The sequence below is a fragment of the Melozone crissalis genome, unplaced genomic scaffold, assembly GCF_028551555.1.
Source record: "Melozone crissalis strain CALT ecotype California unplaced genomic scaffold, PUWL_Pcris_2 ptg000041l_1, whole genome shotgun sequence".
NCBI classification, from domain to species: Eukaryota; Metazoa; Chordata; class Aves; order Passeriformes; family Passerellidae; genus Melozone; species Melozone crissalis.
In genome coordinates, this window is record NW_026535819.1 from 10,664,629 (window position 1) to 10,679,696 (window position 15,068).

General features: G+C 50.3%; 1 protein-coding gene across 7 annotated transcripts in view; it reads left to right on the plus strand.

Annotated features, from left to right (window-relative positions):
- Window positions 1-15,068, plus strand: part of ZNF618 (zinc finger protein 618) — a 146,038-nt gene that overhangs the window by 82,572 nt on the left and 48,398 nt on the right. For 4 of the 7 annotated variants that reach the window (XM_054284103.1, XM_054284106.1, XM_054284105.1 and 1 more), the window contains exons 4-6: window positions 2,370-2,465; window positions 5,429-5,506; window positions 12,143-12,181. In XM_054284103.1, coding sequence (XP_054140078.1) covers window positions 2,370-2,465; window positions 5,429-5,506; window positions 12,143-12,181 — 213 coding nt within the window. The remainder of the gene's footprint in view (window positions 1-2,369; window positions 2,466-5,428; window positions 5,507-12,142; window positions 12,182-15,068) is intronic. The other 3 variants (XM_054284108.1, XM_054284109.1, XM_054284110.1) reach the window with 1 other exon arrangement.

Sequence of the window (15,068 nt, forward strand, 5' to 3'; positions counted from 1 at the left end):
GCCATTGACATGACCCTCGTTTTTGGGGAGGTGGCTCTGAATAGCTCCTGTCTGGCCATCGGGTCCTGTGCTGTGTGCACAGCCCGTGGTGCCAGCTCCTTGTGTTTGCTGAGCTCTGTCCCCCATGGGATCACACACAGGCACTGTGCCCATCTCTGCACACACCAGGGGACCTCACACCAGGAATGTGCCTCATGTGCCACTGCTGCACTGGCCATTCCAGCTGCCCCACTGGCCATTCCAGCTCCTCACTGGCCATTCCAGCTGCTCCACTGGCCATTCCAGCTGCCCCACTGGCCATTCCAACTCCTCACTGGCCATTCCAACTCTTCACTGGCCATTCCAGCTCTTCACTGGCCATTCTAGCTCTTCACTGGCCATTCCAGCTCCTCACTGGCCATTCCAGCTCTTCACTGGCCATTCCAGCTCTTCACTGGCCATTCCAGCTCCTCACTGGCCATTCCAGCTCTTCACTGGCCATTCTAGCTCTTCACTGGCCATTCCAGCTCCTCACTGGCCATTCCAGCTCTTCACTGGCCATTCCAGCTCTTCACTGGCCATTCCAGCTCCTCACTGGCCATTCCAACTCTTCACTGGCCATTCCAGCTCTTCACTGGCCATTCCAGCTCCTCACTGGCCATTCCAGCTGCTGCACTGGAGCAGCCCAGAAGTGTGACCTGCTGGTGCCTCCTGCCTCTGGAGCAAAGGCTTTGTGACTCTGCTGCTGCTCCCAGCACTTCCAGGAGCTGTCCTTGCCCTGTACATGAATCCCCTCCTCCATGCAGACAGGCGAGGCTTTGGCAGGATTTTATTCACCTTCATCGGGGCAGCTGAGACTGGAGCTGTTGACAATGGTTGTTTTAATAACAAATCCTGATGAAGTGGTGACTCAGGGGTGAATGAACCCCTCTCCTGTGTGGAATTGCCAACCCCCAGCCTGTCTCCCTTCAGGGGGTGCTGGGGACAGTTGGTTAAATGGGGGATGTGTCTGAGCTGGGACCAGGGTGCTGAGGGGCACACGTGGCTCCAAGTGACAGTTTTCCTGCAGGGCTCAGCCTTGGGACGTGGCTGAAATGCACATTACAAGATTTACGTCTCTTTTCTGAGTCACACATCTGCTCTATTTATATTTTAGTTGTTACTTGGAGCAATTTATAAAAGGGATTCCCAGCTCAGTTGCTGCTATTCCCTTGCAGTGTTTACATCAAACCAGGCCTTGTGTTTTTTGCCTCCTCTTTGCACTAGCTCCTGTCTCTCCCAGCACTCCAGACTCTGCCTCCATCCGTGTGGAGCATCCCAAACCCTGTGGGGGATGGAAGGGGCTGTACTGGGTGGGATGGTTGGGGACAGTGGCCACGGTCCCCAGCCAAAGAGCTGTTGGTGGGTTTGGGCCATTTTCCTTTCAGCTGCTTTTCCACAGAAGTCTTTCAGTCCTGTGGGGTCCCTCTCTGGCATCCCAAGAGGAGAGGTTGGCTCTCAGCTGGCTCCTGTCAGCTGCAGCTGCTGTGGAGCCAGCAGCTGCACCCCCTGCAGCTGTCCCCTGCACCCCCTGCACCCCCAGGGTACCCCAGGTGTCCCAGCCCTGGGGTGGGGGTTCCTGCCCTGCCCAGCTCAGGGGTGCCACATTCCCCGTTCTTCACTGCTTTCTTCTGGCAAGATTCACGTGCTGACCTCAGGCCAGGGGCACTTGAAGAGCCACAGCACGTGGATCCTTCTCAGGGCAGGGAAGTCAGGGCAGACAGGCACAGAAGTCCCATGGAGCTGTCTGGAGAGGAGAGGAAAAGCAAAGCTCTCTCCCAGTTACACTTCTGTTGTAACTGGGGAGAAAGAGGGGAAGACTGTTTATGAGATGTGGATCTTTTCCTCCTGTTGGGAATAGCATCAGATCAGTATTTGTGTCCTGGAAGGCTGAGTTATCTGTGAGCTGATCAGGAGAAGTTTGATGCAAGACTCCTTAAGCTCTCAATCTGCTCTCCCAATCTGGTGCTTTACAAGGAACATTTTGGAGAGGACTTTTCCAGTAATGCATTAAATCAGAAATGTTTCTGAGACAGAGTGAAGAGAGAATCCTTCTGCTCTGAGCCTCTCTGTCCACCTCCCATGCACACATTGGGTTCATGCCATGGTGCTGATATTTCACTTGCTGAGCTGCTCAGCATATGAAATTCAAGAGCACTTTGGATTCTCCCTGGTGAGGTAAAATAGTACTGCAGAAGCCTTATGAAATTCTGTGAGACCTCTGACATCTTGTCAGGAAGCCACAGGGACAGATGGGTCTTGGAAATTTTTAATAGGCTTCAGCCATCATTATTCCTTGGAAATGCATCCACTTTAAGGGCTTTTTTCTGATTTCTTTTTGCACAATTTAGATGGAAAAGCAGTGGAACGTGACTCTTCCGTTGGATATACACGAAATCGATATTCAGGGACCTGGATTTTTGACCATGCATTGAGATACACGTCCGGTATGTGATGGAAGGGTGTGAAAGTCTAACCAGGGCTCAGGGAGCAAAGGAAGCTCTGGAAGCAATGGGTGCATTGCCCAGATTCCAGCTGCAAGGCTCAGGAAAAGCCTGGCCCACCCGAGTGCACCAACTAACCCCAAACCTTCCCCACCTGCATGACACACCCTGAGTGACAAGGACCTCACTGCTGGTGTCCAAGGCCACCTGGGCATGTTCCCTGCAAGGCCTTAACACACAGTGATGTCCTTCTTCCTCCTCTTCACCTTTCCTCCCCTCTAACAACCCATTTTTTTGGCAAGTCACCCCTCCTTTCTCTAACATAAGGGCCTGTGGTGAGCTGAGCACACAGCTGTGGCTGCTGAGCTGTGTCTCTGCATCAGGTCTGTAACACAGCTCCCTCACACCCTCCCCAAGTCCCTGTGCTCCTGGGCCACTGCTCTACCACCTGTGGGCAGAGGGTGAGTGCAGGTGTCCCCCTCAAAGCTGAATCCAACCTTCCCTGGGTTCCACTTGAGACCTGGCAGCTCCAGGACACCTGCACAGAAGCCCTGGCCTGGCACACATGGTCCCTCAGCTCCTGCCCCTGGTGTCCAGCACAGCCCCTGCATGAGGGCTGCAGCCCCTGCTTGGGTTCACAGTGCAGAGGGAAGGCACTGCACAGTTACCTGCACTGCTGACCTTCTTGGAGAGCTGCACAGTGCATTTATGTGCCATAGACTGTCTCCAGAGGAAGTAGGAAATACAATAAAAATGGGGGAGAAAACTCAGCCTAGAGCCCCTCACTGTGTTTGACCTGTTTGCACCAACTCACAGAATCACAGAGTGCTTTGGGCTGGAAGGGAACCTCCATGGCAGGGACACCTCCCACTGTCCCAGGCTGCTCCCAGCCCTGCCCAGCCTGGCCTTGGGCACTGCCAGGGATCCAGGGGCAGCCACAGCTGCTCTGGGCACCCTGTGCCAGGGCCTGCCCACCCTGCCAGGGAACAATTCCCAATTCCCAATATCCCATCCAGCCCTGCCCTCTGGCAGTGGGAGCCATTCCCTGGGTCCTGTCCCTCCATCCCTTGTCCCCAGTCCCTCTCCAGCTCTCCTGGAGCCCCTTTAGGCCCTGGAAGGGCCTCTGAGGGCTCCAGCCCTGTGATTAACTCAGTGGCCTTCTCTGGAGCCATTCCCACTCTTCCCAGTGCTCCATGTGCAGCCAGCACTGCTGGGATGTGGGTGGGCATCAGTCACATCCTGCTGTTGGTTCAGCTGAACCGCAGCTGTGCTCAGGGCTCCTGTTTGCAGGGCCCAGGGCATGGTGAGTGCTCTCATCTGCTGCTTTGGGGCTCCAGCTCCAAGAGTTTTCATAAGAGAATTGTGGAGGTTGGTGGTGAAAAGAATCAGTCCTTGAGCATGGGAGTGAGTGAGGGCTGGCAGACGCTGCTGACCTGCTGACAGCCCAGGTTTCACCAGGCAGCCTGTGAGGAGTGACCGCAGGTGGTGACTGTCCCACAGCTGATATCTCTATAAAATACAGTGAGCTGTGATAATAAAAATGCTCTGGAGCAGATCAGTGCCTGTGCTATCAGAATATGGGAGCATTTTTTCAGCTGGGTACTCTGGTGTATCGGACTGTGGCGAGTGGCCTCTTTCAGCATCAGTGACAAAGGAGCCTCCCCAGCCCAGGACACAGCCCCAGGTGGTGCTACCAGTGATGGGCAGGGAGCTCAGGGCTCTGACACTCTCAGGGGGGTGATTTCTTCCCAATTTTTAAGAATGGGACATGGGAAGGGTAAAAGGACCGTGGGCATAGTGTGTTCAGACTGCACCCTGGTTTGTTCCTGGCTAGAGCTCACTTTGAGTAGCTCCAGGTGAGTATTGCTGTGAAATGCATTTGGGAATGTTTATCTGGGTGTGTGTCAATGGTTTTGTTCTTGTTTGTGGCTCCTCCCTGACTTTTGCTGTTTGGCATGGTCAGGAAAAGATTGTTTCAAGGTCGTGTGAGGAAATGTGCATGGAAATGAAATTCTGCATTCATACCAAATTTATTCAGCCCTTTTTTCTCCCACCTCCTCTTCATTCAAGTGATGCTCTCACTCTCTCCAAAGAGCACCAAGGGGATCCCAGTTCCACAGCTCTGGTGGACAGTTAAGAAATGCAGTGCATTCTGCAAATAAGAGCCTGGAAAGTGAATTTATAAACTGTGCAGCAAAGTCAAGTGGGAAAAAAAGAGATTGAATCAACTCAAGTAACAAATCTAAGGAAATTTCTGTCTGCCTGTTCAATAACAAAAGAGTCTAAATTCATGGCATAACTTCATCATTACAAATGGTTCTCCCAGCTCTTTTCCTCTGGTTTCATTTCAAATGACTGTTTGCAGATGTGTGTTTTCTGGAATTAGAGACACAAATTGAGAAGAGGGACTACTGTGGTCATGTGCTTTTCCTTAAAAAGGGCAAAAGTTCTATTTGTATCTATTTGGTTTCCTCTGGGTGGATATTTACCAAATCTCTGTGGGCTTCTTGGGAAATTTGTACATTGTGCATTTCTTGAGAAATTTTGAAAACTCCAGGCCTCAAGATAACATATTGCCTTCTTTTTTCAGTTGAAAAGGATTTTTTCCCAGCTACTAGGAACTTACTGAAAAGTAATTCAAGGTTATTTCTGTCCATAGGAAACATTAGTCATTATTATAAAATTATAAGTCAGGCTATTTTGAGAGTGGCCCTTTCACGTTAGCAAAGTTAAAAAGATACACTGAAAATGTAAGTTCAGGGTAATATGCCAAGAAATCTTAAATGAGACTGACAGACAGAATAGTGTCTGGGAGAGTGATTTCCTGCATTTATCTCCATGAACAGTCCAAAAATGACTTTGCTGTCAAGTGCACCCTTTTGCTCGCAGTTTATGGACCAATGTGCAGGGAGGCTGTTTTCCCTGATCTCTCATGGTGATGTGTGCTTCTCTCTCTTGTTTTTCAGGCTCTTACGAGTGTGGAATATGTGGGAAGAAGTACAAGTATTACAACTGTTTCCAGACCCACGTGCGAGCACACAGAGGTATCTCAGTCTGCTGCAATCTCGGGAATCCTGGGATAATGCAGGTTCAGGGGAGGGTCAGGCTGGAGCTCAGGGCAAGGCTCTGCCCCCAGAGGGTGCTGGCACTGCCCAGGCTGCCCAGGGAATGGGCACGGCCCCGAGGCTGCCAGAGCTCCAGGAGCCTTTGGACAGCGCTGCCAGGGGTGCCCAGGGTGGGGGATCTGGGCAGGGACAGGGGCTGGACACCTGGATGATCCTGGAGGGTCCCCTCCAGGATATTCTGTGATTTTAGGTCTATTTTCAGGAAGGTCTTGAAGGTTGCTCTGCTGCTTCCCTGGTCACCAGTAATTCTTCTCTGGGCTTCCCACTGAGAGGGGCCCAGTGTTAAAAGTTGGGGCTGTCTCAGCTTTGTGGCTCTTAATTCCAGCAATATTTCTCCCCAGGTCAGGAGCAGCTCCTGTGTTCAGGGCAGTATTTACTGCCCAGGGCTGTTGAGGGGCATCTCTGTGTGCTCAGATCACAGAGTTTTGCTTGGCAGGTCCCAGTGCCAGCAGTGTGGTGGCATCTCCCTGAGGTGCTCAGCGCTCCTGCCCAGCTGGGAGTTCCATCCACCCCTGAGAAGTTAGCCTGGGAGGATATAAATCAGATATGGGCATTGTGACTGCTGTATTTTTATGTTCTAATCAAAATGCTCCTTGAGCTGCCCCTGTGCCCCTGCTGTCAGCTGAGGTCACTTCCCAAGTGCACTGTGTGTGTGAAAGGTCTCGTGCTTGGTCAGGAGTGGCTTGATCTGGGGTTTCTGTAAGACTGAGCAATCCAATGTTGCTTAATTGCAGAAATGTGAAAGTTTGAGGTGGTTTATTCAATCAAAGTGTAGTTTGCAGGATTTGGAGCTCTGAAATACCAGAACAGCAGGGACTGCAAACCAGCTCCCCCTGAGCCTTTCTCTGGGTTTGTCACCTGTCCCTGAGGTGAGCACTGGAGTCACTGTGCCAGGCTGGCAGGAGCATCTGCTTTAGCTCCTCAGGTGTAACCAGTGGTTGAAAATCCAGGAATAATGAAGGCTAATATCAAGTTTTAAATGCTCAAACTCTCAAAAGTCAGCACATGCACAGCTGAGAAGTGTTCAGAGTTTGTCACAGTCTCATAACACATCCTTAATTGCATGGTTGCATATTCCTTGTGTGCTGTTTAATATCACAGAGCTGCTTCTGTACTTCTGGTACACAGAATTGTTTTTCCATGCTGGTATTTCTTTTCCAAATACCAACAAAATTCCTTAAAGTCCTTTAAACGTAGCTTCAAGTAGCTTCACTCTGCAGCTTAAGGAAAAAATCCTAAAATAACAGGGATATGTTTCACCATTACATCACAGCATTGCAACAATTTTGCAATAATAATTGTAGTATTTAAATGTGGGACAAGAGTTGCTTTTATTTTACTTCTCTTCCCCAAGCACCATGGGATCTTTAATTCAGCTGGAATTTTAGGAGCTCTGTTAGTAGGATGTCACCTCCTAGTGTGTGATCTAATTAATTTGTATTCATTTATATTTTGATAATAAAATTAAGCAATATATTAAATTATATGGGTGCATCAACATAGACCTGTACATTTGATATCCATAGTTTTGACATGAACTCAGTGGACACGACTTTACCTTTTGCTTCCAAGGTCTTTGTCCTGTGTAGTTGCAGAAGATGAAAATTCTGAATGTGGAAATTTATCACTAATTCTCACATCAGTGGTGGAGAAACAGAATTTATATCTGTGATACTTAGAAAGTGTTGGTTTATGTTACTGTAAGTGGATTCATGTAGTAGTTACATTTAAAGTGCATTCAAATTGCTTTAAGACAATAAAAATACAAATGAGTTATTTATTCATCTACACTCTTCAGCAAGGAATGAAACTGCAAACATGATGCAGCTCAGGCAGTGGGATTCTCCCAGGGAGCTGAGGCACTGGGCAGAGTGTGCCTGGCTGCAGAGGAATAACCTGCAGTGAAGGGTTAAGGATGGGTAGGAAAAAAGAAGGAAGGATTTTTTGGAGGAAAGCCCTGTGTGGTATTATCCAGTGTGAGCTGTGCATGGACTGGACCAGAAATGGTGCTGGGATGGCAGAAGACTGCAGGAATGAAGCGGATTTTTGTGAAAGATACTTTTATTGTCCCAAGGCTTCACAGAGGAGAAGGGGCTGGTGCTGCCCCAGGGGACAAACAGGATAACATGGTGGGATGGCTGCACTGAGGGTGCAACACTGCACGTTGCTGTTCTCCAGGGATCTCCAGTCTGTGTCTCAGATCCAGTGCCAGGGCACTGGCAGCCAGCTCTCCCAGGGCTGCTTTCCTCGAAGCACTGCAATGTGAGCTCCCTTGGCCCAGCCTGTGCAGTTCTCAGCTGCCAGAAACTCCAGTCCTGAATCTTTCAGTCGTTTCTTTCTGGCTGGGCAGAAAGGGGGGAGCCAGACTGCAGTGGCAGAACCTGGATTCCCTCTTGGCAGGATGGTGCCAGCCATGGTTTTCCCAAGGTCTGGCCACCCATCAGTCACGTAACATCTGCCTTTCCCAATCCTGGGAGACTCCCCAGCTCAGCATCACAGGAGCTAGAACAAACTGAGGCTCCTTTCTTCTCTTTAGGTTTTTTGGCCATTCCAGCAGCAATAGCTGCTGTTTGTGATTTGCTGAAGGATACACCCCAACCCCTCTGCTCTCTGCTTGTCTGTGTGGGTCCTGTGTCACTAATGGGCCCTGGGGAGGTGCTGCAGGTGACAGAGCAGGAGACAGAAAAGGCTCAGGCCAGGAGAGAGCAGAGAAACTGGTGTTGATCTGCTTTGGACCTTTGTGGCAGAACAAAACATTTGTGTCATCAGCCTGTCTGTCACCACTCAGTGACACAAAATGCAACATTTGGGGGCCTCTAGTTGTCCTTGCTTTGATCTGAGTTATTTCTGAGCTGGTTTTTGTGTCCAGGGCCCACCTGAGCCTTACAGCAGGGGGAAGGTCTGTCACCCTCTCTGCTCGTGCAGTCAGTCTGTCCTTATCCACTGCTTCTCTTACACTGTGCAGAACTTACTGTCTTCTCATCCTTTGAGCTGTTCAGTTCCACATGAAGAGTTTCACCCTGGCAACGTCACATTTTTCTTTGCAATGAGCATTTTTTTGAGAAATTTTCTGGATTTTTTTATAGCTGCACCTGCCTCCACTCCAGCTCCCTGTGGCAGACAAGCTGCGTTGGAGGTGACCCGTGTTCTTGAGGCTGATTTCTTTTCTTGTCTGCCTTCAAAGCAGGGGAGTTTATGTTATAAAACAGGGCATTTTCTTTGTTTATTGAGCCTTCCCTGTGGTGCTGAGCATTGGCTGGAGAATTCAGGCAGCGAGTGCTCTGGCAGTTTGCAGAATTCTGAGGCAGCTCTGCTTCAGGACGTGCTGCCTCGCAGGAACAAGTTCCCATTCTGCTTTCCCCCAAAAGCTGAGATCCAGGCATGGAAATCCCCGTGTAAGGGTTCTGCAAAGAACCAGAAACGTAGGTAAGAAACTTCCCCGCTACGTTTCACCGAGGAACAAAGGAAAAGGTTGTGTTCCTTCCCCTTTGCCTCCCCAAAACTCACAAATAAAATAAAGAAGAAACCCAACAAAAAAGTTATGTTGTGGAGCTGAAAGGCTCCTTTGTGAGCTGCTGTGCAGCCCTGCAGGATCCCGGCTCCTTCTCCTGCTGGAGTTCAGCTGGAGCGGAGGGGCTGCGCGTTCCCGGTGCCGATGGAAGGCTCTGTCCCAAATGTTACTGCTGCGCCTACACGCAACCCAGGGCTTCAAAATGTTTTGCTTACAGTGCTTTTATTTTAGCTGTGTGGGGTTTTTCAGGTCATTAAAAGGTTTGGATTGCCTTCAGGAGTTAGTCAGCTAGAAAGTTCTGCTTTGTACAGTTGGGTCGTGTTTAAGCAACATGAGCAGCAAAGCATCTGCATGTTTTGAGTCAGGAAAATTATTTCACTTTTAGATAACTACCAAAAAAAAAAAAAAGGCTGAAATTGCTTTATTAGACTTTCAAACAGCAAATTTATAAACCTCTGGGCTGAGGCCAAGCAAGGGAGATTTGTACCCAAAGGAGAATTCTTCCAAAAGCAAAGAAAGAAAAGAGCAAGGCTCGAGTTTAACCCTCGCAGGATATATCGCCTCTAACCCAAGAATTGGTGGAAGTTCTCTGTTTCCAGATAAGCTTTTCTGGGCTGACTGATGATTTTGCTCAAGTTGTTTTCCATTATTATTTATTTACATTATAAGTTGTTGCATTGCCTCCCTCCAAGCCCCTCAGCTCTCCATGTCCTCCCCACAGGGCTGTGCCAGCCGAGGGCTGAGCTGCCCTCACCAGAACAGATCCTGGATGCTCTGAGCAGGGCTGGATTCTTCAGGCCAAGTTTTGATTTTCACCAGTTAAAAACTTCTCAAAGCTTTTCAAGTTTCAGATTAATGTTTTCCAAGAATGAGTTCTGCTCAATTCAAAAAATATGAAAAGGAAGATGACTCATTCAAATGGTGAATATGGAAAAATGCTTTTTTCCAAAGCGCACATTTTTTGGAGTCTGAGTTAAAGTGGTTCTGTCACTGAAAGGATTTTGAGGTGAGGAGTAGAAAACTAGTAGAGGAGAGATGGTGTTCCTGAGCCATGGAAAGTTGAGGTTCATTTGTTTATTTGTTACTGAGAATATCAGATTATTTTGGGGAGGTTTTTTGGCCTCTGCCCTACATCCCAACATCCATTTTACTGTGCACATTTCCCAGTCTGCAGCAGATACTCAAATGAAATGAAGAAAGCTTCTTGGGACAAAGGAGTTAACTGGCCCATTTTCCTGCCCACCTCCCTATTCTTACTGACTTTTGCAACTTTCTCAGAAATTTGTCTTTTGTTTCACAACTGGAATTACTTGGTCTGACCTCAAAGGTGATATAGAGTGGGCTGTAAGGGGATTTTTAGTTGGTAATTTTTAAATTCATGAATACTTTAGTCTATCTATGACTAAGAGTAACAACATTTCTTGACACAGTTCAGAAATGGCTGTTCCTCAGATTTTTGTGTGTTGCCTGATTCTTGTTAAATTTGACTAAAGTACTTTTTAAAGCTATTTAAACAGTGCATATCTTTTATGGTTTGTTCATGCTGTTGCATGTGAACACCAGGACAGCATTTTGCATAAATCTATTGTGCCATAGCTGCTTTTCCTTGAATGGTGGGTGAGAATTCAAACAAGTAGCAGCTGTGGAAAAATCCTGGGCTTTGCTGTCAAGGTTCTGCAGTATCACTGAGTGTTTCTGATCTGGCCCCTGAGTTTATGAAGTCGTGCCAAATTAATACCATTGCCTAGAAGAATGATCTAATCAGGCAGGTTAATCAAGTAGAAATGTACAAATTCACAAACACACAATCATTTGTTTTTATTATTTTTAAGAAATAAGGAAATTAAATGCAAACAGTGCTCATTACTTGAGGTTGAAAATTTTAAATTCAAAAATGCTGTGCCATTCTGCAGCTGTGGTTTCCAGTGCAGTGCAAGCATCATTCCAACAGACATATGGAATATTTTGCAACGCAGTTACATTATTAGGTAATGTGACATACAGTATATGTAATTTAGGATGAATATTAAACACTTCAAACTGGCTTGGAAATCCTAATTGTTTATGATACTTGACTTGTAACTTCGGGGTTTGTTTTCCAGCTCGCAGCTTTGCCTGTTGCATTCATTTAGGGCTTGAACATGATCTCTGCTGTGTGCTTCTTGCAGTCCCAGACACGACAGTGGAGGGAGCTTTCTCTCCCTTCTTTTCCCATCTGCCTTCAGCAATAGAATCTTCAGGATAGAATCACCCTGCCTTCAGGATAGAATCGCCCTGGGGGAATTCTTATGGCCCATCTCTCGTGGAGGCTTTGCCATCACTGCCTGGGGAGGGCAGGCACGGTGGTGGAGCCGGCTGTGCCAAATCCCATGGGAGCTGAGCCAGGTGCACTGTTCACCGTTTGCTTTCCTGGGTTCACAGCACTTGCCTTGCACAATTAAAAAATTGTGTCCAGAGGAGGCCACAGAGCTGCTCCAGGGCTGGAGCCAGGCTGGGAGAGCTGGGGATGCTCACCTGGAGAGGAGAAGCTCCAGGGAGAGCTCAGAGCCCCTGCCAGGGCCTGAAGGGGCTCCAGGAGAGCTGGAGAGGGACTGGGGACAAGGCATGGAGGGACAGGACCCAGGGAATGGATCCCAGTGCCAGAGGGCAGGGATGGATGAGATATGGGGAAGGAATTGATCCCTGGGAGGTGGGAAACAGGGTGCCCAGAGCAGCTGTGGCTGCCCCTGGATCCCTGGCAGTGCCCAAGGCCAGGCTGGACACTGGGGCTTGGAGCAGCCTGGGACAGTGGAAGGTGCTCCTGCCCATGGCAGGGGGTGGCACGAGATGGGCTTTAATGTCCCTTCCAGCCCAGAGCATTATATGACCACGAGCCCTTGTTGGCCATGTCTGCCCTCGAGGTCCCGGTGAGCCCCTCAGGGCCCGCTCCGTCCCGTGAGGGGCCGGGCAGAGCTGCGGAGAGAAGAGCGAGGGAGCGAGCGGGGCGGCGGTGGGGGCCGGGCAGCGCGGCCGGCGGATCTAAGCGCTGCTTTTTCTCTTTGCAGACACCGAAGCTGCCTCAGGGGAAGGAGCCTCACAAGGCAGTAAGTACAGCGGGGCGCGAGGGGCCGGGTGTGCTCCCCGAGGGCCCCGTGGGGCCGGGGCTGTGGCGCGGCCGTACCGCACGCGGCCAGCAGGGGGCGGCCCCGCCGCGGAGATGGCGGCGGCGGGAGGCGGCGGGGCAGAGCGGGCGGGCACGGCGGGGATGCGGGCACGGCTCGGGGTCTCTCACGGCATGGCGGGGCCGCTCCTCACGGCCTGGGCTCTGTCAGGCACGGGGGTGCTCCTCACGGCCCAGCAGCTCAGACAGTTGTCGCTGTCCCGCCCGCGATGGGGGCACCGCGCCCCGGGAGCTGCCCGGTGAGCGCTGTGAGGGGACCATGAGCGGAGCTCCCCCTGCCTCCTTTGCCGGGGAGGGGCAGGGCACCGCCAGCCTCTAGCGGCGTCCAGCCCTGTATGGTTCTTAAACCCTGAACCTGCAGTTTGGGGTGTGTGCCCCAGCCCCGGGGAGGGAGAGCCAGAGCCGGCCCAGGGCTGAGAGGGCCGGGGCAGAGGTGGCACCAGAGGGAGCTGGGGACACGTTCATGGCCGCTGTGAGGCGTGGGGGGAAGGTGGAACCGGGCAGATCCCGGTGACAGGAGAAGAACTGAGAGATAGTGGGCATGAAATGGAGAGAAGAGAGGTTGGGGCTGTTTGGGTAAAGTCCCAAGTAACCAGGACTGAGCTTGGAGCAGACTCAGCTTTGAGCAGGAGGTCACACCAGAGATCTCCTGAGGTCTCTGCCCACCTGGGTTTTGCTATGTGTTAGGTGAGAGCCATGGTTCCCACTGGAAAGGTAAGTTCCCAACATTGGTGGTTGCAGACAGCGGCTTGGAAGCACCAAACTTACCTTGGGTGGGTATAGAAATGTTAGATAATTAGTAAAGAAAAATAAAAAGTACAACCAGACTACCTTTTCTGAACTCTTTCTTCACTGTGTTCTGTGATAGGTGAACAATTGGCATTAGCATAGGGGGTCTTGGCTTTCTGTCTGCAAAAGGAAGCAGGACTGACTTCACTGCAGGTGGGGAATGGAGATCCTCAGCCCTGAGCTGAAACATCTCAGTAGCAAGCAGCCATCCCACATCAGTGTGTACACACAGTGTACTGCTCACAGGGGAGGCTGGGCTCTGCAGCTGAGCCTTTCCCTTGACAGAGTCCAGCTCTATGCATGGAGACTCCTTCCCAGGCTCCTGTCACCTCCTTTGTTGTCTCTCTTGCAGTCATTGCTCAGCTGCCTGTTGGTGTTTTACTTACTTTGAGGCTTTCCTGGCTCATCTCCTGGCTCCCTTGCTCTGCATTTTGCTGGCAGCCATGGCTATGTTCTGGGCTAGGCTGTGTACATCCTGGGCTTGCTGATTGAGTGTTGGGTAGTTTTGACAGAGCTTGGGAAGCACCTTGTGCAAAGAGAGATTTGCTTTTTTCTGTAAGTCAGCTTCTCCCCTTCCCACCTGTTGTGGGAACTTTTTTGGCTGGAAAAGATAGGGCAGAGTGAGGCATGAAGAGAGAAAAAGACATGAGGGCTCACACCTTTACTGTGTGGGCAGACTTGATGTTGTTGGAGCTATAGAAGGATTTTTGTGGATGTAAATGCCTCTTCTGTGGTGTCTGGGTCCTGGAGAGAGGGGGAGAAGGGAACATCATGGACAGAAGTCTGGGAGAGAAAAGCAAGAAGCAGCTGCTCCCTACTCCTGGCTCCCAAGGAGATGCTGTGATGGCACTGGAGATGGAGCAGTAGGAGGGGCAGGAAATGCTTTCATCTTTGTGCAGGAATTACTTTTTACCTGCCACACTCATATCCCAAAATAGTCTCATCTAGCTGAAAGAGATGGAGGCAAAACCCAGGCAGCAGAATTGGGAGCTGGTGAATGGTGGGGTAGGGAAAGGGGAAGAAGGATCCACCATGGCCATGCCCTGCTGGAGGGACAGCCTGGACATGTCCCCTGTCCTGCAGAGTGGATGTGGGACTGCTGGGCCAGTGCTGCTGTGCCTAAGTGCACATGGTTGTAATTTCCTGACAGAGCCATCTTCCTCTTCCCTCCTCGTGCTGCAGTGAAACAACTCAGCTCTCTTCTCCCTGTGCCTTCCCCTCTGAGGCTGGGTTAAATCCCTGGCCTACCCTCGTTGCTTCTGCATGTCTCTTCTCATTTTTCCACTCAATGGCTCTCTTGTTTCCTCGTCAGTCTGTTTGCTCCTCATTATATTTTAGGAATTTCTTATTTATCTTTCCTTTCCTGCTATTTTTGCTTTGCCCACTGCTGCACTGCTGTGTCTCTGTGACCCAGTCTGGCTGTTTACACCCTCTCTCTTACAGATGTCTGCATTGTTCCAATCTTCCTCTGCTATTTCTATCTCATTGGGAACCTCTATATTCATGGTCTCTGCAGGCATGGTTTGCTGCCCTCTCCCAAAATTTCTCAGTATTTAAGGGATACAGGAAGGTGTTGTTTTCTCTCCTGTGCTTCTCTGTGGGGCATGGATTATATCCATCCTGAACCTGTGAGTGAGGAGTCCCTTGCCCAGCAGTGGGGTCCTGGATTAGTTCACATAATAACCACATTATATGACATTACAGCACATTACACACATTTGTGATGTTTGTGCACATCACAAACTGCAGGGATGGAAAAGCTGATCAGGTTTTCTCCATGGTCACTTGCTGGAGGCAGCTGTTACTCACAGCCACCAGTGGTCACCCAAGAAGTGTTGGTGAAGGCAGCCCTGTGTGCCAGGTGACATTTCAGCTGCTGCCTGTGCAGAGCACCTGGGCTGTGGTTCAGTTGCTGTGCTGTGCTCCCTGGGCTGCCCTGGAGCATCCAGCTCTGTGTGGGAAGCAAAGTCCGGGTGTGTGAGTGAGCCTGGGCTGCAGGAGGATGAGGCACTGATGAGGGT